Source organism: Diceros bicornis, chromosome 31 (genome assembly GCF_020826845.1).
Source record: "Diceros bicornis minor isolate mBicDic1 chromosome 31, mDicBic1.mat.cur, whole genome shotgun sequence".
NCBI lineage: Eukaryota > Metazoa > Chordata > Mammalia > Perissodactyla > Rhinocerotidae > Diceros > Diceros bicornis.
The window spans coordinates 11,330,065-11,357,038 of NC_080770.1; the positions used below are offsets into that span (position 1 = coordinate 11,330,065).

General features: G+C 48.5%; 3 protein-coding genes across 4 annotated transcripts in view; 2 read left to right on the top strand and 1 right to left on the bottom strand.

Annotated features, from left to right (window-relative positions):
• Positions 1 to 63: 63 nt before the first annotated feature.
• FTH1 (ferritin heavy chain 1) lies at positions 64 to 2,916 on the top strand. The gene is made up of 4 exons (XM_058527224.1): positions 64 to 564; positions 1,915 to 2,061; positions 2,376 to 2,501; positions 2,593 to 2,916. Exons 1-4 carry the CDS (start codon positions 64 to 66, stop codon positions 2,752 to 2,754), a joined length of 936 nt encoding a protein of 311 aa, XP_058383207.1. The 3' UTR covers positions 2,755 to 2,916.
• An 88-nt stretch (positions 2,917 to 3,004) lies between these two features.
• BEST1 (bestrophin 1) lies at positions 3,005 to 14,168 on the bottom strand. Its single transcript, XM_058526690.1, has 11 exons — positions 14,106 to 14,168; positions 12,888 to 13,075; positions 11,324 to 11,418; positions 10,608 to 10,841; positions 9,648 to 9,802; positions 9,183 to 9,260; positions 8,684 to 8,836; positions 7,241 to 7,321; positions 6,789 to 6,940; positions 4,381 to 5,052; positions 3,005 to 3,393 (listed from the first exon to the last, which is right to left on the bottom strand). Exons 2-11 carry the CDS (start codon positions 13,037 to 13,039, stop codon positions 3,375 to 3,377), a joined length of 1,791 nt encoding a protein of 596 aa, XP_058382673.1. The 5' UTR covers positions 13,040 to 13,075; positions 14,106 to 14,168; the 3' UTR covers positions 3,005 to 3,374.
• Positions 14,169 to 17,765: 3,597 nt separating this feature from the next.
• The window catches only part of RAB3IL1 (RAB3A interacting protein like 1), a 46,040-nt gene continuing 36,831 nt past the window's right edge, over positions 17,766 to 26,974 (top strand). For both annotated transcript variants that reach the window (XM_058526691.1, XM_058526693.1), the window contains exon 1: positions 17,766 to 17,809. In XM_058526691.1, coding sequence (XP_058382674.1) covers positions 17,781 to 17,809 — 29 coding nt within the window. In that variant the 5' untranslated portion in view covers positions 17,766 to 17,780. The remainder of the gene's footprint in view (positions 17,810 to 26,974) is intronic.

Here is a 26,974-nt window from a genome sequence, read left to right on the forward strand (position 1 = left end):
TTGGCTTCCCGCCCCTCCCCAAGCTTCCGTCCAACCGCACCAAACGCGCCCCAAAGTTCAGATATGCCTTCCCCGGCCCCCGCTCGGGAACGCGCCGCCGCCCCCAGGCCTCCCCTCCCCCACCGCCGGGCGGGGCAGGGCCGCGCGCCCCCGGAAGGGGCGGGGCCCGGCGCGCGGGCGGCCGGTGTGATTGGCCGGGGCGGGCCTGACGCCGGCTCCCGCTATAAAAGCGCGGCGGGCGCCGACCTGCGCCACAGTCTTCGTGGGAGTTGCCGAGGTTTCCTGCTTCAACAGTGCTTGAACGGAACCCGGCGCTCGTCCCCACCCCGGCCGGCCGCCCAGAGCCAGCCCTTCGCCACCCCATCACAGCGCTCTCGGCCCGCCCCAAGGCCCCCACCGCCGCTCCAGCGCCGCGCAGCCGCCGCCACCGCCTCTCTTCAGCCGCCCGCCATGACGACCGCGTTCCCCTCGCAGGTGCGCCAGAACTACCACCAGGACTCGGAGGCCGCCATCAACCGCCAGATCAACCTGGAGCTCTACGCCTCCTACGTCTACCTGTCGATGGTGAGGGCGGGCGCGGGCTCCCGGGGGCGGGGCGGGGCGGGGCGGGGGTGTGGCCACCGGGCGGGCTCTCCCGCCTCCGCGCGCCCTTCGGGAAGATGGAGGCCGCCCGAGGTCTCCCGGGACTTAGCTTGCGCAGAAATTGTGGACGGTTCGCCCTTTCCGAGTGTCCCCCTGGGGGGGTCGCCACTGCGCACCCTTCTATAGCTAAAGAGAGCCTGGCTTCCTGACATCCCGGGGTTGCCCCTTGTTCCATCCTGCAGTTGGGAAGGTGGATTTTTCCATGTCCATCCCTCCTCTGCGTCCGATCACGTGTCCCTGAGGCCCTCCGTTTGCTGGGTGATGGGGGAGAAGAGGTCCAGCTCCCATCCCCCGGGTATGGCGGAGCCTGCTGGGTAATGGCGTCGAATAGCAACCTTGGGGGCTGGTGCTAGGTAGCTTATCTCCCGTGGGCCCGCCACTGCCGCGCAGCTGTCTCCACCCTCTGCTTATCTCCAAGTCCCACTGGAATCGAAGCATATCTCTAGACATCTCCCCTTCTGCCGACAGTTGTCTCAGTCCCGCGTCTGTGTGCCTGGGTTCTTAATTCTTTATCTTTTCTGTGTCTAAGTGTTGTGGCCCTCTAATTAAAGCTTAGTTCTTGGAAAAAGTCCACCAACAGTTACTGGGCAAGACATTTTTCCATGTAGTAAGCAGTGGAATTCGTTTTCCAAAATCTTGGTTTTAGGCGATTAGGTGGGAGTTTTAGTTAAGAGTTGTCTTATGATTCTGCAAATTATCCAGGAATAGACATGTTCCAGATGGATTTGAAAACACGCCTGGATTTCTGTGAAGTGCCATTCCATTCCAGGAACACCTGACTACAGCAAGTGACTAAAACTGAATCATTTTTGCTTTCTACTGGCAATATGTTTACATACATTAGCATTGCCCACAATTGTCACCTTGCCTAGTGGGTTAATTTTAGAAATCCATCAGCATGCTGTAAGCTGGCAAGCTCATGTTTTAACATGGGTTGATCAAGGAAGAGGGGGAGGAGGCACTTCTTCAACCCTCTCTTCAATCAAATTTGACATGGGCTGTAAGAAGTTTACTTGGCACTAATACAGATCCTTAAGACATTCCATGCTGGAGTCAATTCTGTGATATCCTAAAGGTTCTTTATAGTAAACTTTGAATTTCAAGGACCAAGTTTCAATTTTGTACTTCAGAGTAGAAACTAGTTACTGTTTCTTGCCCCCAGTCTCTTAGGCACAGACCCCTTCTTGCTGGGCTTTGAGAACGGAAGGCTAGGCTAGCAAACTGCCTTTCTTTGGGAAGCCCTAACATAACATGTTCATGTTCCCCTTTCAGTCTTACTATTTTGATCGCGATGATGTGGCTCTGAAGAACTTTGCGAAGTATTTTCTTCACCAGTCTCATGAGGAGAGGGAACATGCTGAGAAACTGATGAAGCTGCAGAACCAACGAGGTGGCCGAATCTTCCTGCAGGATATCAAGGTGAACAAAAGATCCAAGAGATGTCATGTTTGTAATCTCTTTGGCAGTCCTCAGGTGTCAGAAATCACTCAGAGGCTCAGTTGCCCTTATAAAATGAGGATATATTCGGCTTTTGTCTTCTGTGCTTTTTAGGCCTACCATCTAAGCTATGGTAGGCAAACAGTAATGGCAAGGATGTTCAATTGGAAACTCATCAGGGGAAATGTGTATGTCCCTTTTGCTGAAGTGCAGTGGTTACAAGTTAGGTGCTTGCTGACTTGTGATTTAATTGGTAGAGACTGCAGATGCCTTGACCTAACCATGTCTCATTTCAGAAACCAGAGCGGGACGACTGGGAGAACGGGCTGACTGCAATGGAGTGTGCATTACACTTGGAAAAAAATGTGAATGAGTCACTACTGGAACTGCATAAACTGGCCACTGAAAAAAATGACCCCCACGTGAGTATTGGCAACTTGGGAGTAACTGGAGGAGATCATTTCCCAGCCAGGAAAGCTTACTCATAACTTTCTTTCCCATTCTGTTTTCTAGCTCTGTGACTTCCTTGAGACTCATTACCTGAACGAGCAGGTGAAAGCCATCAAAGAATTGGGTGACCACGTAACCAACTTGCGCAAGATGGGGGCCCCCGAATCTGGCTTGGCAGAGTATCTCTTTGACAAGCACACCCTGGGAGACAGTGATGAGAGCTAAGTCTCAGGCTGGCTTCCCCTAGCCACCGGGTGACTTCCCTGGTCCACCAAGGCAACACATGCATGTTGGGGTTACCTTGACCTTTTCTATAAGTTGTACCAAAACATCTACTTAAGTTCTTGGATTTGTACCATTCCTTCAAATAAAGTAATTTGGTACCCAGCTGTTGTCTTTGAGTTCTTCCATGGGCTAGAAATGTGTCTAGGCCATCTTCGCTAAGGCTGTAAGTGCCATAGTTCAGTCACACTAATGAAAATGAGACAGCTAGGAGGATTTGCATTTATTAAACTCCTTAGTTTGGGAAAGATACCAAGGCTTGGGTGTGTTGAATTCAGACAGGTCTTAAGGACTCCTGATTCTGAATTAGGTGTTTTGAATTACATGTTTCCAGTGGCTCGTTCTAGCTTTCACAATTTTTATGTACAAAAGGCATTTAAAGGCTTAAATAGTCCTGAAACTACTGATTTTTGTTGTCCATTAAGCTAACCATTGAATTCAGGCTGTCATAGGAACATATTCAGTGTGGACAGCTATATGGCTGTGACTGGGTCAGTGTCCTGCTGGTGTACATGCAGGTAGGACCAGGCCGGTGAAGCGTCCATCTCTCATGGGAAACAGGCTTAGGAGTGTGCTTCATCCCTGTTGAGAATTTGAGAAAGTTCACAACATGAGGGTGGAAAATTCCTTGTTTCAGTACTAAAATAGCTGCAGTAGAAGGGTAAAGATGGAGACATCTTAAATATTGAAAACCAGCGAGCGGTGTCAGGAGACTGCAGAGCCATCTATGTCTTTCCTAACAACTACATGAACATCCTTTCCTAAACAAGCCAAGGTAATCTGTAAAAGTTTGTCTAGCCCTAGAAGCGAGACAGATTGTAGCCCTTTTAATAAGTTTTCAATCACAGTGCTGTGTATTCTGACCACAGAAGTAACTGAGAATCTAGAAATAGGAAGTTACACTTCCCTCCCACATGACTGGGGGTGGGGTAGGGTGGATCTAATTGGGTGATTATCCAGAAAAGAAAGTAGAGAGAAACATCTGGTAGTTTTGTGACAGCTTTGGACTGACCCCAAAGAAGCATAAGGAGCACATTTAAGTTAAGCCTTTTCATGAGGTTCCCAAAGCAGTCAGATACCCCCAAGGGACCTGGGCCCTCACCATCTGCCAGTCCCCAGTCGTGTGGCACCCTTTCCAGGCATGGGGACTGCTCATATGCGATCTCCCAGCTAAGCCTGGGAAGTGAGTTGAGTTCTGGGGCTACAGCCTAGAGCCTCCAGTTCTGCCCCACGGGTTTGTGTCTGCCACCCCTGCTCAAAGTAGGCTGAGTCCAGTGATAACATCTGCCCACCTAAGCCTGACCTGGTAGCTCTTGCTCCAGCATCACTCCTGTCAGTGCACCCTCATCATCCTTCACCTGGGTTCCAGGGTGTTCTTGGTGATGTCAGGCTCTTGGGTGAATGAGCTAAAGTCCCCAACACTTCCCCAAGTCCCCTGCTGAGATGGCCAGATATGTGCCCCAAGCCAGTGCTGGCCATAGGTCCAGCATACTCTGGCAGTGATGGAACCAGAGGAAAGTGTGCAAGAAGTGTAGGCTCAGAGCAAGGGAAGCTGGGGAGGGCAATGACCTGGGTTTGTAGAGGGCAGACCTGTTTTCCAGTGCCCAATAGGGGTCTCCGTGATCTTTGAGTATGGTGTGTATGTTGTTCGTCGATTGCTCCAAATGCGGTTCTCTGAGATAACATTCGGGGGCCTCTGACATGTCCGTCAGGTTAAATTCAACAGTTTTCCTCTTCATGTGACACAACTCTGGGTGCTCCGTGGAGGGCCCAGCACACTCTGGGAGCAATTCAAAGCTCTTCTTGGTCCCAGGAGTCACAAGCTGTAGGCTTTGGTCTTTGCCAGTGCCGTCTATGCCCGAGACTCTGCAAAGACTGGAGGGTGCTGACTGTCCAGGTGGGAAGACCATCGGGGTGTGGCTGAGCGGTGTCTGTGGGGCACTGTGGTAGCCTGACCTCCCATACAGTGCCGCGGACCTGAAGGCATCCTCCCCTCTAATCTTCCAGGCCTTGCTGTCTTCCTGGTCCCTAGAGTTCTGTCTGGCCCCCCCGAGGTTCTTGAGCTGGCCCTCATGGAGAAGGACTTCTTTCTTGGGCCATAGCAGTTTGGTCTTTGAATTTGTCCTGGGGGGATGGTGGTCATGAGACTGCAGCCCTAGGAAGCGGCCAATGATGCCAGGGTGAGCGCCCTCCTCCTCCTCTTCCTGATTTGGCTGAAACTCCATCTCTTCCTTATGCAGACTGGAAAAAAGCAGACTAAGGGTTGAGTGGGGGGACAAGGAAGGAAGCCTGACCTTACTTCTCCCTTACCCCCTCTCCTCTCCCTCCCTCTGGCCCAACGCCAAGGAGATACAGTCTTCTCACAATGCCCCCACTCTCCTCTCTCCTGATCCATCCTGTACCTCCCAATTAATCCCTCCTGGCCCAGCTCACCTCACTGTTCTGTGGCTCCCTCTTGCCCAGGATAACATGCAAACTCCCTAGCCTGGCATTTAAGGGCTTCCTCTTCATCACCCACATCTTGCCTTTAACACTCCTTACTCCAGGCAATCTGAACTACTGGTCCCCAGGCATGGATGGTCAGATGAGGCCCTGTGGGCAAGCCAGGGATTTGTGGTTCCAACTGGGGAGCAGCATCCCCAAGGAGAGAAATCTGGCTTCCTGGGAGCCCAAGGCCTTTACTCTGCAAGTGAGTGAGCTGTCTGCTACCCGGGAGTGGCCTGTCCTTGCCAATGTCCAAATTCTCCCCATGCTTCAAGGCCCCGCAGCAGGCCCAGTTGGAGGCTACCTCCCAGGCGGCCAAAGGTGATCCCTCTTCTACGTTCTGTCCCTTTCCCAGGTATCCAATACCTTGTACTGTGTACCCAGAGTTTGGGCCTTGGGTTTGAGCTCCCTCACTAAATTTCTGTTCCTTGGAGGCAAGGTCTGTGCGTTATTATTCTCTGTTACTCACTCTCCCCTGCTCCAACCTTCAGCTGCTGGAGTACAGACTATGTAGAACTCAAAAGCAACCTCCAGAAATGTTTCTGACCTAAGCAAGCCTCCATTCTTCATTTGATCACTTTTCCAAACCTTCCTCGCACTGATTAGCGAACTTGAACTAATTCTAATTACAGCTTAGGAGGATATTTGGTCCTTAAAAGAGCAAGAAGAGAACAGGGCTGAATACTGTGGAAGAAAACCTTGATGGTATGGACTCTGACATGCACCAAACACTCTCCAAAGTCCTGTCTGTCATCCTGGGGAGAGAGGGCTCCCTGGGGCGGCCCTTCAGCTCAAAAGGGATTCTGATCGAATCAGGGACCCATGTGGAGGAAAGTGTGGCTGCTGTGGGTGACCTGAGGCCTTTACTCTGTAGCGCAAAGTCTACCCAGAAGGTACCTGTGATGACCCAGCCTCCTGCTGGGACATGCCTGCCGCCCCTCCCGCATCCCAGGGAACCCCACTTTGCTCCCCATCCAAACACCCTGGCTTATCAGAAAACATAGTTCCGGACCAGAGTCAGGAATCAGGCCCTGACACCCCACCAGCATCGCTGATCACTGACTGCCCTTAAATAAGTCCCTTCTCTCTCTGGGCCTTAGTTTCCAACTCTGGACATGAGGGGCTAAGACTGGAGGGACCTACAAGTGCTTCCACCTGTAGGAGTGCTTAAGCAGGTCAAGGTAAGGAGTAAGGGTGTGGAGGTGGGATCAGACACACCTGGCCCGTGTGTGCCGCTTACAACCTATGTGACCTTGGGCTAGGCAACTTAATCTCTCTGAACCTGGATTTAATCATCTGTAAACTGGAGATAACAAACCAAGGTTATTGGGAGGAAAAAAACAGTCAATATATATCAAGAGTTTAGTATAGTGCCCGGCACTCAGTAGGCACCCAATATCTATTAATTAGTGCTATCCTAAGTTCTTAGGCAGACCCTTGTACTTGGGGATTTCTACCCACTGGTTCCAGTGGTGGTTCCTGGCACTGCCCACCTGATGTTGAAGGTGGAGCCAAAAAAGGAGGGTCGACAAGACTGGGCGGAAGCAGCTGTGTAGGGGGGATGTGGTTCTGGCTCGTTCCAGTACATGTCCCGCTCCATTGGGGGCAGGTCCTGGTGCATCTCGTCCACGGCCAACAGGGACACCTAGTCACCGGGGACAGAAGGAGAAGTCCAATAGAAAGGTCAGGCCAAGGAGGACACTGCACTTGCCAGATGACTTTGAGAGGTCACTTCCCCCTCTCTGGGCCTCAGTTTCCCTACTTGTGAAATGGAGAGACTGATGCCTACCTGCAGCCTCAAAAGTTGGGGAGAGAATCCTATGAGTGAATGGTTGGTGGAGGGGGCCCAAGTCACTGTGAGGCCTCCCTACAGAACTGTGGGATCCCCCTCCCTGGGTCCAGTTTGGGGAGGTCCTTGGGACAGGCTCCATCCCTCCCTCCGTACCTGCAAGCTCCTGTCGACAATCCAGTTGGTCTCAAAGTCATCATCATCCTCTCCAAAGGGGTTGATGAGTTGCTCTGCCACCTTGGGGGTAGGTGAGGCTCTGGAAATCCTCTGGTAGAGCTCCTTGCAGCCTTGCTCCCCACATTAAATCTTGGCCTCTGTCATCCCTCCCCCCCTCCCCCCGCCCCATGATGCCCTTCCTGCTTGACCACTGTCTCCAAAGCCACTGTGCAAGGGCTCCAGCCTCCCACGCACATGGGCACCCACCCGCATTCCCCTTCCCTTCTGGACACCGAGCCCTTCTGACTCTCCCAAGCCAGGCCCTCCCTGACACCCAGAGCTGTCCCTGAGTGTGTCCATCAGCCAAGCCACCACCTTTATCTCCCCTCACTGTATCTCACCTGGAGCTGCCTAATTCTATTCATTCGTTCGTTTACTCATTCACTCATTCACATTACTCAATGTCTCCAGACATTCGTTTATTCATTATTTTCTAATGCAACAGAGACATATCCTGAGGCTGTGCTGAATAAAGGATGGCCCAGGCAGGCAGAGTTCTGGGCACTAAGCCCTGAAATCCCCTGACAGAGCCCTGCAGTAGCGATGAGCTGCACTAGGGGTTCAGGGGACATCCTGCAAGCCACTGGGCGCCCCTGGAGAATTCCAAGGAGCAAAATGGCGTGATCTGGTTTGATCTGTAGAAACCAAAGATAACTAGAGGAAGGGGAGAGGGAATAGCTCTGTGTGTATGTGTGTGTGTGTGTGTGTGTGTGTGTGTGTGTGTGTATGTAACACAGACAGGAAGGAGAGAGAGGGAGACCCGCCACCACCACAACCCAAAAAATAAAGAAAGGAAGAGTGGGTGAGAGATGGATGAAAAGATAAAGAGGTGGGGAGAAAACAGTAGTGGGTGTGGTGGGAAGGAATACTTGGATAAGCCACTGGGGTGGGGCTGAGACCCCCCAACAGCCACCTTGAGTAAGAAGAGGTGATGCTAATTCTAAAGGGTGGGGGCTGGAGGTAGATAGTTAACCTCAGGGCTTTTGTTTTACTAAGCAGAGGGGACAAATTTGGGACCCAGAGCCCAATCGCTGGGGACAATGAGAAGTTGCCTCACCAGCAGGGCCTGCCACTGCCACTCGTATTCCATGCACTTCCTAGCTGGGGAACATTCCCTTAAGGGGGCATCAAGTCGTGAGACTGACAGAGCTGTCCCTACGTCTGTCACACCTTCTAAGCGCAGGCCTTGGGGGTGAAGCACTGCGATCAGACACAAGCCTCAGGCAGGTCCCGCTGCTCTTTGGGTCTGTTTCTTGGTATGTAAAAACACGAGGGCGGAGTAGACCAGATGGTCGTGGTCGGGGCCCAGCACCCTACTTTCCACCTTGGAGACTCTCCTCTCAAGGCTGGCCACGCCCACAGCCTTGTCCCGGAGAGTCTCACCTTCAGCCAGCCAGCGTAGAAAAAGAACTGCAAGAACGTGAAGACGGGTACCACGAGGTCCAGCTCGTGGCCGGGGTAGGCTTTGGCTGGGTTCAGAAACTGCCGCCCGATCAGGCAAGCCAGGAAGAAGCTGTACACCGCCACGGTCACCACCTGGGAGGGGAGGGAGGCGGCGGCAGAAATAGGCTGGGTGGGGACCTGGAGTCAGGAAGCTCCCTAGGCCGGGAGTACAGGGTCCGATTTGCACATCGTGTGATCTTGAGTCTCCGTGACCTCCTCTTTAAAATGGGGATAATCACACTTCCTCTGCCTGGCTGGACAAGGCAGGAGCCTGGACCCTTCGAACTTGGCACCAGAAAGAACTGGTCAAGTCCAGCCCCAACTCCCAGGGTGAGCCTCTTCCTCAGCCTCTGAGTGAGCCCTTCCCATCACAGGCTGCTTCCTGGGTCCTCCCAGCCTCAGTTTCCCAAAGGGACTGCTTCACCAGCCTAGTCCTCACCTGCGTGTACACCAGCGGGATACTAATCCAGTCGTAGGCATAGAGGTGTCCACACTGAGTACGCAAGGTGTTCATCTCCTGGGGAGCAGGGGGGAGGGTTGGGGTTCTGACCACCACCTGCTTCTCCCAGGCTCACCTCCCAGCTCTTCCCCAGGTGCAGGGTCTGGTGCTCATGGTCCAGCCCTGACTGTGTAGTCATGGGCTGCTCACTTAACCTCTCTGTGCCTCAGCCTTCTCATCTATCAAAAAGGAACCAGGATCTCAGAGGCTCACCTTAAAGAGGGGATGGGAGGGGAATTTGGGGCACCTCAGGCTGTGGAATCCTGCTGGAAAAGATCCTACAATCCCAGGGCAGGCTCTAGGAAGACCCTCAGGGGCTCAGGCCTTCTCTTTGCAGGAAACCTTGTTTCACCCAGGGCACGACCCTCCCACTCTGCAGCAGCCCCGTCTGAGTAGTGGGCTCACGTTCAGCAGGCTCTGGAGCAGGACAGGGTCCCGGATTCGACCTCCAATCCAGGCCTTCACTGACAGGTTGGCAAACCACACCCAGGGTACCCAGAACGTGTTGTGCGGCAAGCTGAATTTTTCTAAGTGCTTGTGCTCCGCGGGGGTCATGAAGCCTGTGGGGTAGAGTGAAGAACGCAGTGGATGGGGGAACCCGCAGAAGGAGTGACTGGCCAGGTGGCCAGGCCAGGCCCTGTCAGGGCCCATGGTTCAGGCCCAAGTCCCTGCTCAGCCCATAGGGACCTCGGAGCTCCTTTGCCATCCTCTTTCTTTCTTCTTTTTTGGTGGGGAAGATTGGCCATGAGCTAACATCTGTGCCAATCTTCCTCTATTTCATATATGGGACAATGCCATAGCATGGCTTGATGAGCGGTGTGTATGTCCGTGCACGGGATCCGAACCTGCGAACCCCAGGCCACTGAAGCAGAGCACACAAACTTAACCACTACGCCACCAGGCCAGCCCCCATCGTCTTTCTTTCAACAAATAATTACTGAGTGCCTACTATGTGCTGTTCTGGGTTGAGCACGTGAGGAAGGGTCTGTTTTATTAACCAGGGCCAAGTCAGGCAAGGCTGAGAGAAGGTCAGAAGCTGAGGTCGCAGACTGGAAACCAGAAGACAGGAGGGGGAAGGAGAGACCCTAGCTCCTCACCAGTTGCCAAAGCCCCACCACCGTCCCCCGCCTGGGACTTCCCTCATCCCTCAACAGTCCTTAGCCCTATCTCAGACTCCTGTCCTCAGAGGGTGGGTTCCTGGCCTCCCCGCGCCTTCAGGCACCTGACTCCGCCCCGCCCAATTCGGCCTCCCACCCAATCCTCAGCCCAGGGGCCTCTGGCTCCACCCATCTCCAGCTCCGGCCCCGCCCCTGTCCGTGTCCGGCTCCGCCCACTGCCCCGCCCCGGGCCGCTGGGCCCGCCCACCTGCTTTCACCAGGTGCTGGGAGCTGGGAAAGCGCTTGTAGACGGCGGCGCTGACGCTGCGCAGGATGAGCACGTTGCCCAGGTTGACGTAGCGCATGAGCGTGCGCCGCAGCAGCCGGCCCTGCTCGTCGCTGCCCTCCACGAAGCCCGACACCAGGTTCATGAGGCGGTCGGGCCACGGCAGGTTCTCATACTGGTTCCACCAGCGCGTCACGACCAGCGTCACGTAGAAGCCTGGGCGAGAGGGGCGGGGGGCGAGGGGCGAGGGCCCAGGCTGCGGCCAGAGCCCAGCGAGGGCCACGCCTCGGTTTCTCCATCTTTCTAACAGGAGCGGGCCCAGCCCCAACCCTCCTGGAAGGCGCTCGGGAGGGGAAGACCATCAGAGCCTTGCGTGAAGGCGTGAGAGCTTCGAGTTCTCTCTCCCGGGCCCCGCTGCCCATCCCAGAAATCCACCAGAGCCCTCCCCGCCTGCGCAGAGGCTCCAGGGATCCTAATGTCGGCGCTGCCTCAGAAAATGAGGTCTTGGGTGCTCCCAGCAGGAGTCCTTCCTGATGTCTAACTTCAGCCCCTCTGGCTGCAGTCTCCCCATTTCCCTGAACTACCCACAGGCACTGCCGTGCCGCTGGCCTTCCCCTCCACCCCCAGCTCCTCATGGTCCGCCCTCTGGAGCCTGGAGCAGCCGCCAGGACCCCCAACACCCGCAAGGGGGACCTCACCCAGCACGAAGGAAATGGGGATGAGCTGGATGTAGCTGTCGCAATACAGAGTCAGCTTCTCGAACATCACCTGCTGTTCCTCTGTGAGGGCCATCCTGGGGAAGGGGGCGGGTGGAGATGTATAGACTCTGGGAGGAGATGGCTGAGACTGGTCCCGGGTCCAGCCAGGTGCACGCTAGGATTGTGGCTGCCTCTGTGCTGCCCGGCATCCACCCTGTGCCTTTCACTGGCCCCGTCCAGCGCCCCTCCTCTGGCCTGAACCCGGTCCCACTCTTTCTCTGGCACCCCGAACCCCACCAGGGCCTGTGCCCCATGGCTGGAGGAGGCCTCCCGGAAGGTTTTCTGTGAGGTGTAGGGAGGAAGATCCTGCTGAAGGGGTCAGTTTTAGGCACCACTGACCCTTTTAAAGAATCCAAAGGGCAGTTTAAAAGCAGATTGAAACCAAGTGTTTGGTCTTTAAAAGAATGTATGGGAAGGAGGGATGAACAGGCAGAGCACAGAGGGTTTTTAGGGCAGTGAAGCTGTTCTGTACAATACTGTCCTGGTGGATACACATGATTGTATATTTGTCCAAACCCACAGAATGTACAGCACCGAGGGTGAACCCTAATGTGGACTTTGGGTGATAATGGTGTGTCCACGTGGGTTCATCTGTTATAACAAATCTACCCTCTGCTGCAGGATGTTGATAGTGGAGCAGACTGTGTGTGTGTGTGTTCGGGGGTGTATATGGGAACTCGCTGTACCCTCCACTCAATTTTGCAGTGAACCGAAAACAGCTCTAAAAAATAAACTCTAATTTCTTTTTTTAAAAAAAAGTATGTTGGTGCCCTAGTAACAACCAAAGAAAACCACTGTGTTCTGTGACTAGTGTTATTATTATGAACTTGAGAATTTTCTGTATTTGCTATTTTTCAATCCATTGCCGTCATTAATGCTTTTTCCATTTAAAATGCTATATTCTGTGATTATATCTGTCATATTTTATTGTTTAAATAAACTTTTTTTTTTTTTTGGTGAAGAAGATTCGCCCTGAGCTAACATCTGTGCCAGTCCTCCTCTATTTTGTGTGTGGGATGCCTCCACAGCATGGCTGATGAGTGGAGTAGGTCTGTGCCTGGAATCCAAACCTGCGAACCTGGCCAACCAAAGCAGAGTGCGCGGAACTTTAACCCCTTGGCCACGGGGCCGGCCCCTAAATAAACATTTTTATTCGGGGGGTGGGGGGAGGACGCTCTGGGCCCATGAGCCTGTGTGGGATTCAGGAAAACAGGCTGACTGAGTGGGAGCAGGTGAGGCCCGGATTGGAGGAAAGGGTGTCTGAGATGCTCTGGGCTGGGCTGAGCTGCCCTCGCAGTCTGCCTTCTTATCTTTCCTCCCCAGCCCCCAGCCCCAGCCCCAGCCCCCAGCCCCCAGCCCCCAGCCCCCAGGGCTTGGCCATGATTCAGCTCAGCCTTATGTCTCTGGTGTGTGGCCCCCCCTGGCTGGCCGGGAGGCCCTGTAGGAGCTCCAAGCCTCAGCTGGCACCCCTCCCAGGCCCCGGCCCCAGCCCGCCCGCTGGTACCTGTAGATGAAGCGGATGGTGTAATAGCTGAGCAGGAAGATGAGGAACTCGCCGTACAGCAGCTTGTAGATGCTGCCCCGCCAGCACAGCAGCAGGCGGGAGAAGGAGCCCAGGCGGGCATTAGCCACTTGGCTTGAGTAGGTGACGGTCATGGCCAGGCACGGGGCTGCAGCAGGTGGGCCTGGGTCCTGGTGGACAAACAGAGACACTGATGGGGGGCCAGGAGGGAACAGGGGCCTTGGTCAGAGCTAGTCTGGGACTCATGAGTGACCTTAGCCAGGACCCTTCCCTGCGCCAGGCCTCAGCTGTCCCGTCTGGACACTGGGAGGGGGATGAGGTGGCCTCTAAGGTTGTTCCGGCTCTGACAGCCTGTGGGAGGTGGGAAGCCAAGGAAGGGAGCCCAGAGGCTGCTCACAAATAGGTCTGTGCCCCTAAATTGTATGACAAAGGTGATGACAAAAGCAGTGTCCACACACTGGGCTCCGTCCTCTGAGCCAGGCAGTGTTCTGAGCCCATCTCGTTCATTGGCTCCCCAAGCTCCCTCAGCCACCCTGGAGCAAGAACTGGTAAGGGGCCTGGTCAGCCTTGTCCACCGCCCTGTGCCCAGTGCCCAGAACAGAGCCTGGCTGGTGGAGATGGTCAAATAATGCTTACTGAATGGTGGCCCCAGGGCCTTTCCACCTGCTGATCCTCCTTCCCAGGGGGATGCTCTCCCTGATCTAACTGTGTGGGTCATTCCCACTTCAGGTCACCTCCTCAGAAAGGATGTCCCCAGCCACCCTACCTGGAAATAGCATCCCATTGCCCTCGGCACTCTCTGCCTCCTCACCTTGCTAGATTTTTCTACATAGCATTTATCATGTTATATTTGGAATCGTATTTTGCAGGCTGTCTGCTTGTTTACTGCCTATTCCCTCCTTAGAATGGAAGCTTCTATTGTGTTCTCATAGGAGGTGCTGAATAAAAATTTATTGAAGCAATGATTGACACCCACCCTCCCCCACTTGCTCTGGTGCAGCCACAGTGGCTGTCTCTCCATGCCTGGTGCACACCAAGCTCATTCTGACCTCAGGGCCTTTGAACAGACACAAAGGTGCCCACACACCTGCACACGTGCTGCCTGTGTGTATATACCCCATGCACGTACGCAGGGACAGTCACCCGCCCCAAAGGCCTTCAAAGCCTCAGCCCAGCCCGCCTGGGGCAGCCCCTACTCACAGGTGGGGCTCCAGGCTTGTCAGGCGATCCCACGAAAGGTCTGGCCACTGGACTGGTGGGACTCTCTGGCCAGTGCCCCTGCCCACGCCGAGGGGCTGGCACTGCCCACGTGTGTGTTAAGCAGTCACTTGACTCCCTAAGCCAGGGCCTCCACAAAGGGGCCCTTGTCGTGGCCCCTCCTCATAATCTGCCCGTAAGCAGCAGCCAGCACAGGGCCCCTCTAATTCCTCCCTGGGGGGGCGTGGGGCTGAGACTAGGGCTGGAATTTGGGGCAACCCCCTCCATCACGGGCCCTGCCAATCCTGCCATTTTCTCTGGACCCTAAAATCCAGAGATTGAGGAATCTGTTTCTGACCCCTGAGGTCTTGCAGGGAGAGCGGTGGGAAGGAGGGGGTGGGCCCAGGGCCTCATCTCCTGTGGGAGCTATCCAGAGACAGGGAGCCTCTGCCCAGGTCCTGGGGGGCTGGCAGCACTGTGGACAGTGAAAGGAACACTGGAGCCCAGCCAGGAGTCCTGGCTTCAAGTCCTGGCTCTGCCACCTGTGTGTAGGGACCCTGTGTCCCTATCGGGAAAGGATGGCCTTGCTTTAGAATTCCATCAGCTCTGTAAGAGTGACAGAACGCTGCACATACTGGTGAGGGGCTCTGATTGGCTGCTGGTGACATCATAGGTTATTCGGGCTGTGATTGGCTGGCGAGACCCAGTTAGTAGGCTGGTTCAGAGCTATGGCAGGAGAAGGGGGGCAGGGGGCTGCTGTGTGGGGGCTGGGCCTGGCGCGGGATGACACAGCAGCTCTTGTGTTTATGCCGCTAGCTCCCAGCCAGCACATGCAAAATGGGAGCATGTACCCAGGTCCCCAAGGGCGGCTGGTTGATATCTCAGCAGCTGGTTCCATACATTTTAATACATCAATCCACAGGGAGGGCCCTCCTAAGCCGCTGGAAGTTACGGGTGTCTAGGACATGCTCCTCTTGTATTAAGTAAAAGCTCGAGGCAGCAGTGGCTCTTGGTCTTCAGTGGCCATAAGAATAGCCTGGAATGTTTATTAAATGTACAGCTTCTCAGGATCTTTCTCCAGAGTCTCATTCTGCCACCTGGAGGATGCTGCGTTTCTAACAAGCGCTGTGAGGGTTATAAACCACTGGTCTTCATTCCACACTTTCAGAATCGATGATTTACAATATGACCTTGAGCCTTAAAATAAATCCACCCCCTCCCTCCCTTCTCCCTCTCGGACATACTCCTAAACGTTAACGATGCTGAGATTGCAGGCGATTTTAGTGCACATCACAAAAATTGCCTTTATAATTCTCTGCCTGGAAAAAAAGAATTATTTCACAAGGACTTCGGGTACTTTTTAAATCACAGCAAACAATAACGCCACTGCTATTATGAGAGAGTCTCTTCAGAGATCAGGGACAGCCTTGTAGGAGTATTTGCTGTATCTCTGCTGCCTCCTGTGCGGAATCGGGGAAAGGGGCAGGTTCCCTTGAGCCTCAGTCTCCTCGTCTATGAAATGGGACAATAACACGTACCTCTGCAACCAGTGAGAATGATGGACGGGAAACGTTTCAGTCAACTCTCCAAACCTGTGGTTCTCACGCCTGGCCGCCTGTCAACTCTTCCTGGGGAACGTCTACAAATTCCGGGTGCCTCTGCCCCACCCCTCCAGCTTCAGTTGGTCTGGATGGGGCCCAGGCGCTGGCGTTTTTTCAAGTTCCCCACGCAAGTCTAATGGACACCGTGGTTGAGAATCGGTGCTGTAAGGAAATATTTCCCTACCTTGTATTTATGCCCTCTTCCCCCATCGACGTACATCAACACTAGGGAGAGTGCTTTCCGTTTAACAGATGATTAATAAATATGGTTTTTAATTAAAATTGAAACATGTGCCTGGCACCATGCCTGGTACGCGGATGCTCCACTCTGTATTAGTTGAAGGAATTAAGGAAACACCTGCCGTTTTGTGCGGTCAGGTTCCTGCCTCCCCTACGGTGGCCACTCGAGGGCGCCCTTGACTAGCTGGCTCTGGCCCCGGAAGCCTGGTCCGCTGATCAGTCTGTGCGGCCCTGCGGACGGCGCCTTCATCTCCTTGACCCTGACCAACAGCTATAGAGCCATGAGACGGGGCTGGGAGACAGTGGAGTGCTCCCTCCCTTTCCTCTGAACCTCACATCCCTTGGCAATATCTCCAAAATCCCACGGGGACTAGCAGACAGTGCTGCCCCAGCGCCCCTCCCTCTCCCAGATGCCCCGGAATATCCCCAGGAGATCCCGTGAGAAGCTGCTCCTGGCTCCACCCCAGCGCTAGGACCCGCACACTCCAGGCACAAGTCACAGTCTCTTCCAGTAGGTCTCGGCCATGAAAATGTCCCCAGCCAGCCAGGCACAGCTCAGGCACGCAGAAAGGCCACAGCAAGCTCTGACTGACCCGCACCCATGCTTGGACAAAGGGCCCCACGATTGAGCCCTGCAAGGATGGGGCCCAACCCCGTCAGGGTCGGCCTTTTCCACTTTCCATTCCGCAAAGCAGCCATTCAACAAACCATTTCTGATACCCACACTGAGCCTAAACTTATTCCTGACTCCAAGAATTCATAGTCAAATAAAAACCAAGGAAACCCTTGAATAACTCTAACACAGAACGTCAAGGCCTAACATCTGTGCCAAGTGCACAGAGGTCAGGGAAACTTTTACAGAGAAGGGGGCATTTGAGCTGGGTTGCAAAGCATGAGTAGGAGTTCATCTGAGCTGAGAAGGACGGAAGAGCATTACATATTAGAGGAAAAGCCTGTGCAAAGTCACAGAGGCATTACTGAGGGACAGTTCAGTATGGCGTTATTATCCACATTTTACAGAGGAGGATGCTGAAGCTCAAGGCCTCCCTTGGGTCTTCTGATTTTGGATCCTTTGCCTCTTCCACTACCAACCATCACCGCTCCAGTGGAGGTCAGTTTCAGAGGGGCAGAATCTTATCTGTTAGGGTAGTGGTCTCAGTTGGGGTTGAAGGGGGCAGGCAGGGCAGAGCTGGCCAGATGGGTGGAGGTTCTAGAGGCAGAATGCTATGGCCTTCTCATCTAGGGTCGCCATGGCAACAGGAGCATCACAGAGGGCCTGCCACTGTGCCCTTCCAGGCCCTGCCTCAGCTGGGCAGAAAGAAGGGGACCCAGCTAGGCTGAGGGCAGCAGGCAGGGGGCCCTGGGGTGGGCCAGCCAGGCCTTGATGCTGCTCCAGGCTCTGCGTAGGGCACCTGCCAGCCCACACCCCTCTCTTGGGCCAGTCACAGCACAAACAGGGCAGAAGCCAAGAAACAAAAGGAGGCTTGGCACAGCTGGACAGGGGAGGGGAGGGATACTGCCAGCCCAGAGCCTGGAAGCAAGACAGAGCACAGCACCTTTCCCCTGGGGCCAGGCAGCCCTGATCCCTGAAGGCTGGATAGACTCAACCTTCAGAGATGAACACATAAGCTCTGGCTCCTGCAGAAAGAGAACAGGGACCAAGAGAGGCAGGGAGAGGCTGGGACACGCCCAGGTCCAGCTTCAACAAGCCCAGTCCTGCCAATGACAATGAAATAGCATGAAATAGGCCAGAGTGGGCCCAACTACAGGCGCAAGGCGAGAGGATTCATCACAGCCTTTGGGAGAACACTGGGGATCTTCGAGCTGCCCTGTCCCCATGGACTCCACCCCACTGAGGCCAGCCAGGTGAGGCCCAGACCCCATCCGTACCTCCCCTCCCCCACTGGCTCCATACTGGGACTAATGGGCAGGTGAGGAGGAGGAGCATCACAGGTCAGGCTTCTCCTAGAGAACTGCAGGGTGTGAGAAGACCCAGATGCTGTCACACGTTCCCTGCAAGTCAGTAGCCTCCTGTTTCCTCATCTGTCAAATCGGTATGTTAGCAGTTTGCCAGGCTAGGAGAGAATGCGGTTTCTCATCCAGCTGCCCATTTTGCAGACAGAGAAACTGAGGCATAGAGGAGGAAGTCGACTTGCCTCAAGTCACCAAGACTTAGAGTCGGGGCTGGGAGATATAAAAAGGTCACTGTCTGGGTCAGAGCTGTGCGTTTCTTCACTATGCCAGGATGTTCCTGCTGTTCAGTTCCACGAGCAGGTGCTAAATGCTGGCTGTGCTTAGCTCTGTGTTGGGCATTGTGGGAGGAAAAGAAAAGAAACAGTGGTTTCTCCAATATCTTGAGCATTTACTGGGTGCCAGGCAGTACATTGAGCCCTTTTTAGAAATGATCTCATCTCATTGTCAGAACTAGAGAATAAGAAGTGTTAGCCACCTCTTACAGGTGGAGTCAAGGCCCAGAGAGATGGTAAGTGACTTGCCCAAGTTTCCGCTCAAACCCAGTCTGCCTGTTCCAAAGCCCTTGCAGTAACCACTGTGCAGAATGCCTCCTGGCCCATAGTTGCGGGCCACGGGGTTGGAGTGAGGGCGCCTGGCAGGGATGCCCTAAGTTTAAGAGATTTGCCTCAAACAATGACAGGAGAAATTTAAGTTTATTATTGTACTGCATGTTTATTGTAAACAGTTAGGGAAATACAAAGCAGTAAAAAGACAACAATCACCAAAGGTTATCATTTTGATATATTTCCTTCCAGTCTTTTTTTTTAATATTGAGATGATAGTCACATACCATAAAATCACCATTTTAACTATTTCAAGTGTACAGTTGAGTGGCTTTTTGTTCATTCAGCCATCACCACTGTCTAGTTCCAGAACATTCTCATCACCCCAAAAGGAAACTTAGTACTCATGTGGTCACTCCCCATTCACCTCTCTCCCCAGTCCCTGGCAACCATTAATCTGCTTTCTATCTCAATGGGTTTGCCTATTCTTGATATAGCATACCCTTTTGTGTCCGGCTTCTTTCACTTGGCATAATGTTTTCAAGGTTCATGCATGTCATAGCATGGGTCAGTACTTCATCTCGGAGGGTTGAATAATACACCATTGTATGGATATACCACAATTGGTATATTCATTCATTCATCGATGGACGTTTGGGTTGTTTCCAGTTTGGGGACTATTGTGTACATTTATGTACAAGTTTTTATTTAAACTTCTGTCCTCACTTCTTTTGGGAATATACCTAGGAGTGGAATTGCTGGGTCATATGGTAATTCTATAGTTAATTTTTTGAGGAACTGCCAAACTGTTTTCCGCAGTGGCTGCACCATTTTACACTCCCACTGGCACTGTATGAGGGTTCCAATTTCTCCACATCCTCACCAACGCTTTTTCTTTTTTTATTTTTAATACAGCCATGCCAGTGGGTGTGCAGTGGTATCTTATTGTGGTTTTGATTTGCGTTTCCCTAATGGCAAATGAGTTGAACACCTTCTCATGTGCCTATTGGCCATTTGTATATCTTCATCGGAGAAATGTCTACTCAAATCCTTTGCCCATGTTTCAACTGGATTGTTTATATACTTATTGTTGAGTTGTAAGAGTTCTTTATATATTCTGGATACTAGAGCCTTATAAAATATATGATATGATTTTTAATGTTTTCTCCCATTCTGTGGGTTATCTTTTCATCTTGACAATGTCATTTGATGCAGAAAAGGTTTTAATTGTGATGAAGCCTATTGATTTTTTCTTTTGTTGCTTGTGTTTTGTTGTCATATCTAAGAAACCATTTACAAATCCAAGGTCATGAAGATTTACCCTTACATTTTCTTCTAACAGTTTTATAGCTTTAGCTCTTACATTTAGGTCTCTGACCTATTTTAAGTTAGTTTTTGTATATGGTGTGAAGCTCCAACATCATTCTTTTGTATGCAGATATCCAGTTTTCCGAGCACCATTTATTGAAAAGATTATTCTTTCCCCATTGAATGGCCTTGGCGCTATTGTTGAAAATCAATCGACAATAGATGTATGGGTTTATTTCTGGACTCTCAATTCTATTCCATTCATCTATATGTCTATTCTTATGTCAGTACCACGCTGTTTTGGTTGTGTAGCTTTGTAGAAGTTTTGAAATCGAGAAGTGTGAGTTCTCCAACTTCGCTTTTCCTTTTCAAGATTGTTTTGGCTCTTCAGGGTCCCTAGCAATTCCGTATGAATTTTAGGATCAACTAGCCCATTTCTGCAAAAAAAAAGGCAATCGGAATTTCGATAGAAATTACACTGAATCTGTAGATCACTTTCCTATCTTTACAATATTAAGTCTTCCAATCCATGAACATGGAATGTCTTTTCATTTATTTAGGTCTTCTTTAATTTCTTTCAACAATGTTTTACAGTTTTCATTGTATAAGTCTTCATTCCTTTCTTAAATTTATTCCTAAATATTTTCTTCTTTTTGATTTTATTGTAAATGGAATTATTTTTCTTAATTTTTTTATTTTCAGATTGTTGATTGCCAGTTATAGAAATACAACTGATTTTTATATGTTGATCTTATATTCTACAACTTTGCTAAACTTGTTTATTAGCTGTAATAGTTTCTGTGTAGGTTCTTTAGGGTTTTCTGTATATAAAATCATGCCATCTGTGAATAGAGATAGTTTTACTTCTTGCTTTCCAATTTGGGTGTCTTTTATTTCTTTTTCTTGCCCTGGCTAAAGCTTCCAGTAAAATGTTGAATAGAAGTGGCAAGAGCAGACGTCTTTATATTGTTCCTGATCTTAGGAACAATATAAAGGAAAGTTCTCAGTCTTTCACCCTTAAGTATGATATTAACTGTGGGTTTTCAATGATGTCTTTTATTAAGCTGAGGAAGTTCCCTTCTAGTCCTAGTTTTATGAATGTTTTTATCACGAAAAGATGTGGGGTTTTTTTTTAACAATTTTTTTTTATTGTGGTAAAATACACATAACATAAAACTTACCGTCATAACCATTTCTAAGTAAACAATTCAGTGGTGTTAAATACATTCTTAATGTTGTATGACCAGCACCACCATCTATCTCCATAGCTCTTTCCATCTTGTAAAACTGAAACTCTATACCAGTTAAACATTAACTCTCCATTCCCCACTCCTCCCAGGCCCCGACAACCACCATTCTACTTTCTCTCTCTGTGATTTGGACGACTCTAAGTATCTCATATAAGTGGAATCATACAATATTTGTCTTTTTGTGCCTGGCTTATTTTCACTTAGCATAGTATCCTCGGGATTCATCCATGAGGGTGTTGGGTTTCATAAACTTTTTTTTTTTTTGTATCAGTTGAGGTGATCATGTGGTTGTTTTCCTTCATTCCTTAATATAGTATATTACATTGATTAATTTTCATATATTGAACCACCCTTGCATTCCTGAGGTAAATCTCACTTGGCTGTGATGTATGATTGTTCAATTTTCTAGTATTTTGTCAAGGATTTTTGCATCTCTATTTATAAGGGATATTGGTCTGTAGATTTCTTTCTTTACAGTGTCTTTACTGGCTTTAGTATCAAGGCAATGCTGGCATCATGGAATACATTAGGAGGCACACTCTTCCGTATTTTTTGGAATAGTTTGAGTAGAATTGGTGTTAATTCTTCTTTAAATGTTGGAGAGAATTCAGCAGTTAAGCAATCTGGCCTTAGCCTGTTATTTATTGGAAATTTTTTGGTTACTGATTCAATCTCTTGTTATGGGTATATTTGGGTTTTCTATTACTTCTTGAGTCAGTTTTAGTAGTATATATTTTCTAGGAATTTGTCTTTATCATCTAGGTTATCAGATTTGTTGATAGTCAATTAATCATAGAATTCTCTTATAATCTTTTTTATATCTGTAAGGTTGGTAGTAACGTCCCTACTTTCATTCCTAATTTTACTAATTTGAGTCTTCTTTTTTTTTCTTTATCAGTCTAACTAAAGGTTCATCAATTTTTTTGATCTTTTCAAAGAATCAACTTTTGTTTTCATTTATTCTCTTTGTTGTTTTTCTATTCTATATTACCTTTATTTCCACTTTAATATTTATTAATTCCTTCCTCCTGCTTCCTTTGGGTTTAATTTGTTATTCTTTTTCTAGTCCCCTAAGTTGGAAGTTTAGGGCTGGACTTGAGTGAGAGCTTTGAGATTGGAGATGCTGTAGCTCTCTTGCTACCAACAGAGAGCGCTGGTCTGAGAATACGGTCAAGCCAGGGAGAAGACAAGAGAGACACTGGATCTTGAAGACAGTACTTCAGTCCCTGACTCAATCCATGTCTGAAGCAAATTCTGCTTCCAGACACTCAGTTACATGATGCAATAAATTATCTTTGGGCTCATAAAAAAAAAATCCTAGAAGTTTAAATTGTTGATTTGAGATCTTTCTTCTTTTACTATAGGTGTTTACAGCTATAAATTTTCCTCTGAGCACTGCTTTTACTGCATCCCATAAATTTTGGTATGCTGAGTTTCATTTTCATTCATCTCATCTAATTTCTCTTGTGATTTCCTCTTTGATCCGTTGGGCAATTAGGAGTGTGTTATTTAATTTTCACATATATGCAAATTTTTCAGTTTTCCATCTTTTATTAATTTCTAGTTTCATTCCATTGTGATCAGAGACGAAACATCATATGAATTCAATATTTATATATAAAATATTTATATTTTATATATTCAATATTCAATATTTTAAATTTATTAGGACTTGTTTTGTGATATAACATATGGTCTATCCTGAATGTTCCATGTGCACTTGAGAAGAATGTATATTCTGCTGTGGTTGGGTGGAGTCAGGTCTAGTTGATTTATAGTGTTGTTCAAATCTTCTTTTTTATCTTTTGTATAGTAGTTCTATCCATTATTGAAAGTGAAGTGTTGAAGTCTATACTGTTGTTGAATTGTCTATTTATCCCTTCAATTCTGTCAGCTCTTGCTTCACATATTTTGGGGCTCTGTTATTAGGTAAACATGTTTATAATTGTTATATCTTCTTGATGGATTGAGCCTTTTATTACTATATAATGTCCCTCTTTGTCCCTAGTAATAGTTTTTCCCTTAAAATCTATTTTTTAATATTATTACAGCCATATCAGTTCTGTTTTTATTAGTTCATGTGGAATATCTTTTCCATCCTTTCACTTACAACCTATTTGAGTCTTTTGATCTAAAGACTCTTGTAGATGGCATATAGTTGAATCATGTGTGTTAATCTCTATCTTTTAATTGGAGAATTTAATCCATGTACATTTAATGTAATTACTGGTAAGGACTTAATTCTGCTATTTTGCTATTTGTTTTCTTTCTTTCTTTCTTTCTTTTTTTTTTTTTTTTTGCTGTGGAAGATTCACCCTGAGCTAACATCTGTTGCCAATCTTCCTCTTTTTGCTTGAGGAAGATTTGCCCTGAGCCAGCATCTGTGCGAGTCTTCCTCTATTTTGTATGTGGGTCACTACCACAACATGGCTGCCGATGAGTGGTGTAGGTTGGCACCCAGGAACCAAACTCGGGATGCCGAAGCAGAGTGTGCCAAATTTAACCACTAGACCATGGGGCCAGCCCCAGCTATTTGTTTTCTATATGTCTTATATCTTTTTCGTTGTTGTTGTTCCTCAATTCTTCCATTAATACCTTCTTTTGTGTTGTTTTCTACTGTACCATTTTGATTTCCTTCTTGTTTTTTTACTAGATATATTTTAGTTATTTTCTTAGTGGTTGTCCTGGGGATTCCAATTAACATCTTAATTTATAACAATCTAGATCAAATTAATACCAATTTGGTCTCAATAGTATACAAAAACTTTGTTCTCTGTAGCTCTAGCCCCTGTTCTTTATGTTGTTATTGGCACAAATTACGTCTTTATACATTGTGTTCCCATCAACATAGATTTATAATTATTGTAGTGGTCTTTTAAATCATACAGAAAAAAAAAAAGAGGAGTTACAAACTAAAAGTACATCAACACTGACTTTTATATTTACCTATGTGCTTACATTTACCTGTGTTCATTATTTCTTCATGAGAATTCGAGTTACTGTCTACTGTCCTTTCATATCAACCTGGAGGACTCTTTTTAGCATATCTTGTTGGGAAGCTCTACTAGTGACAAACTTTCTGTTTTTATTAATCTGAGAATGTCTTGATTTCTTCTTAATTCCTGAAGGATAGTTTTACCAGATATAAAATTCCTGGTTGACCCTTTTTTTCCTTTCAGAATTTTGTGTGTGTGTGTGAGGAAGATCAGCCCTGAGCTAACATCCATGCCAATCCTCTTTTTTTTTTGGCTCAGGAAGACTAGCCCTGGGGTAACATCCATGCCCATCTTCCTCCACTTTATATGGGATGCCACCACAGCATGGCCTGACAAGCGGTGCATCGGTGCGCGCCCAGTATCCAAACACAGGCCGCCAGCAGCGGAGCATGTGCACTTAACCACTACACCACGGGGCCAGCCCCCTTTCAGAATTTTGAATATATCATCTCACTTCTTTCTGGCCTCCATGATTTCTGACTTATCTAAAGTCAGTGTTGATGTACTTTCAGTTTGTAACTCCTCTTTTTTTTTCTGTATGATTTTTTTTTCTGTATGATTTTTTTCTGTATGAAGTCCCCTTGTAGATGATAAGTCACTTTTCTCTTGATGCTTTAAAGATTCTCTTTTTGTTTTGGCCTTTGACAGTTTGATTGTATCCTGATGTGAGTCTCTTTGAATTTATCCTACTTGGGGTTAATTAAGCTTCTTGGATGTGTAGATTATGTGTTGCATCAAATTGGGAAACTTTTGGCCATTATTTCTTCAACTATTCTTTCTACCCATTTCTCTCCATGCTATCCTTCTGGGACTTCCATTCATGCATATGTTGGTATGCTTGATAGTGTCTCACAGGTCTCTTAGGCTCTGTTCATTTTTCTTTATTCTTTTTGAATTTCTGCTCCTCAGACTGGGTAATCTCAATTGGCTTATCTTCAAGTATGCTGATCCTTTCTTCTGCCTGCTCAAATCTGCTGTTGAACTCCTCTGGTGAACTTTTCATCTCATTTAGTACTCTTCTTCAACTCCAGAATTTTTATTTGTTTCCTTTTTATAATTTCTGTCTCTTTGTTGATATTCTCTACTTGGTGATATATAGTTCTCATGGTTTACTTTAATTCTTTGCACATGGTTTCCTTTAGGTCTTTGAGTATATTTTAAATACTTGATTTAAAGTTTTTGTCTACTAAATCCAATATCTGTGCTTCCTCAGGGACAGATTTTTTCTCCATGTATAGGTCACGCTCTCTTGTTTCTTTGCATGCACCATAATTTTTGTTCTAAACTGGACATTTTCAATATTTTAATGCAGCAACTCTGGAAATCACGTTTCTACCACTGTAGGGTTTGTTGTTGCTGCTTGTAGTCATAATTGTTGTTTGTTAGTTTAGTGGCTTTCCTGAACTAACTTTATAAAGTCTATATTTTTTGTTGTTTGTGGCCAGTGAATCTCTGTTCCATTAGTTGAGTGGTTAGCTAGTGATTTGACAGAGATTTCCTTGAATGCCTGGAATAACAACAACAAAAATCGCCTGGTTTTGCAGATGCACTCTGCATGTGTTTTGGGACATATCTTCAACATTCAGTCAGTTTACAATTCTGCTTCAGCCTTCATTTCCTGCTTGCACAGAGCCTGAAGATTAGCCATAGGTGAGAGCTTAGGGCCTTCTCAGGCTTTTCCTGAGCATGCACCCAGCCCTGGGCATGTGTGTGGACGTCTATTCAGAGGAATATGTAGGAACTTTTCAACGCCTTTATTCCCTGAAGCATCTCATTCCCCAGCCTTCCCTCCTAAACTTTTTGGTTTGTTTATTGTTTTCCCCAAATGTTATCCTACATCCCAGATGGCAGCAGCTAATCCAGTTGCCTTTACATGTTTTCAACAAATGCCCCCCAGGTAGCCACCTCAAACCTGGGAGAGTTCTTCATTAGGCAAAATAAAGGCAAGCCCTTTGAGCCAGACCTTCAGGGAACCACCAGACAGGTCAAAACAAACAACTACAAATCTTTCCATAGAAGCTCTGTTCTGCTCCCTCTGATATTAGGAACTTATACCAGGAATGCAGACTGTTGTCTTTAAGGCTGCCACAGAGCTGGGGAGTGGGAGATGGGCCAGCATAAATTAAAATATCTTGAAGTTTCCTTACTGAGAGTCAGCTGTTTATTCCTTGATTAAGTGTTCACCTGTTTGCTATAAACTTTGATTAGTTTCCAGAGTTCTGATAAAGCTAATTCTGACAATTTTGCCAGTTTATCAGCTGCTTTTGTGAAGGAATGAACTCTTGTAGTTGCTTACTGCATTTTCCCTGACATCCCCAGTATTTTTTTAGCATAGAGTATTTTTACATAAAAATAATTATTTGGTATATAAAATTTTGCATTCCATTTTTTTTTTACTTAATGTTATACCATAAAATTTTCTGTTTGCCTGTATTATTCTTCATAAATATCTATTTTAGTGGTTCATTCGGCAAATATTTGTTGGGTACCATTTGCCTGATGGTCACTCTTCCAGAGACTGAGTATATAGCAATAGGTAAAATAAGGCCCTGCCCTTATGGAGCTTACATTCTAGAAGGAAGAGAAATAAAAGACAGAAATATTTATTCATTTTTACTGATGTGTAATATTCCATCATAAGAACATAACTGCAATAGGATGAAAAATGGCCCCCTGAAGATATCACATCCTAATCCCTGAAACCTGTAAATGTTACCTTATATGGAAACAGGGTCTTTGCAGATGTGATTAAGTTAAAGATCTTGAGATGCAGAGATTATCCTGGATTATCAGGGTGGGCCCTAAATGCAATCACATGTGTCCTTATAAGAGGGAGGAAGAGTGGGAGATTTAATGTGAACAGAGGGGCTGGCCCAGTGGCGCAGTGGTTGGGTTCCTGCGTTCTGCTTCCATGGCCTGGAGTTCGTCAGTTCGGACCCTGGGTGCAGACCTATTCACTGC

Excerpts from the sequence above, each read along its gene's own strand:
- FTH1 (XM_058527224.1), top strand. The coding sequence starts at position 64 with ATGCCTTCCCCGGCCCCCGCTCGGGAACGCGCCGCCGCCCCCAGGCCT. Across the intron at positions 2,062-2,375 it reads TCTTCCTGCAGGATATCAAG|AAACCAGAGCGGGACGACTG; the intron begins GTGAACAAAAGA and ends GTCTCATTTCAG. Across the intron at positions 2,502-2,592 it reads CTGAAAAAAATGACCCCCAC|CTCTGTGACTTCCTTGAGAC; the intron begins GTGAGTATTGGC and ends TCTGTTTTCTAG.
- BEST1 (XM_058526690.1), bottom strand. The coding sequence starts at position 13,039 with ATGACCGTCACCTACTCAAGCCAAGTGGCTAATGCCCGCCTGGGCTCC. Across the intron at positions 8,837-9,182 it reads TCCCGCTGGTGTACACGCAG|GTGGTGACCGTGGCGGTGTA; the intron begins GTGAGGACTAGG and ends CTCCCCTCCCAG. Across the intron at positions 7,322-8,683 it reads TCTACGCTGGCTGGCTGAAG|GTGGCAGAGCAACTCATCAA; the intron begins GTGAGACTCTCC and ends CCTACCCCCAAG.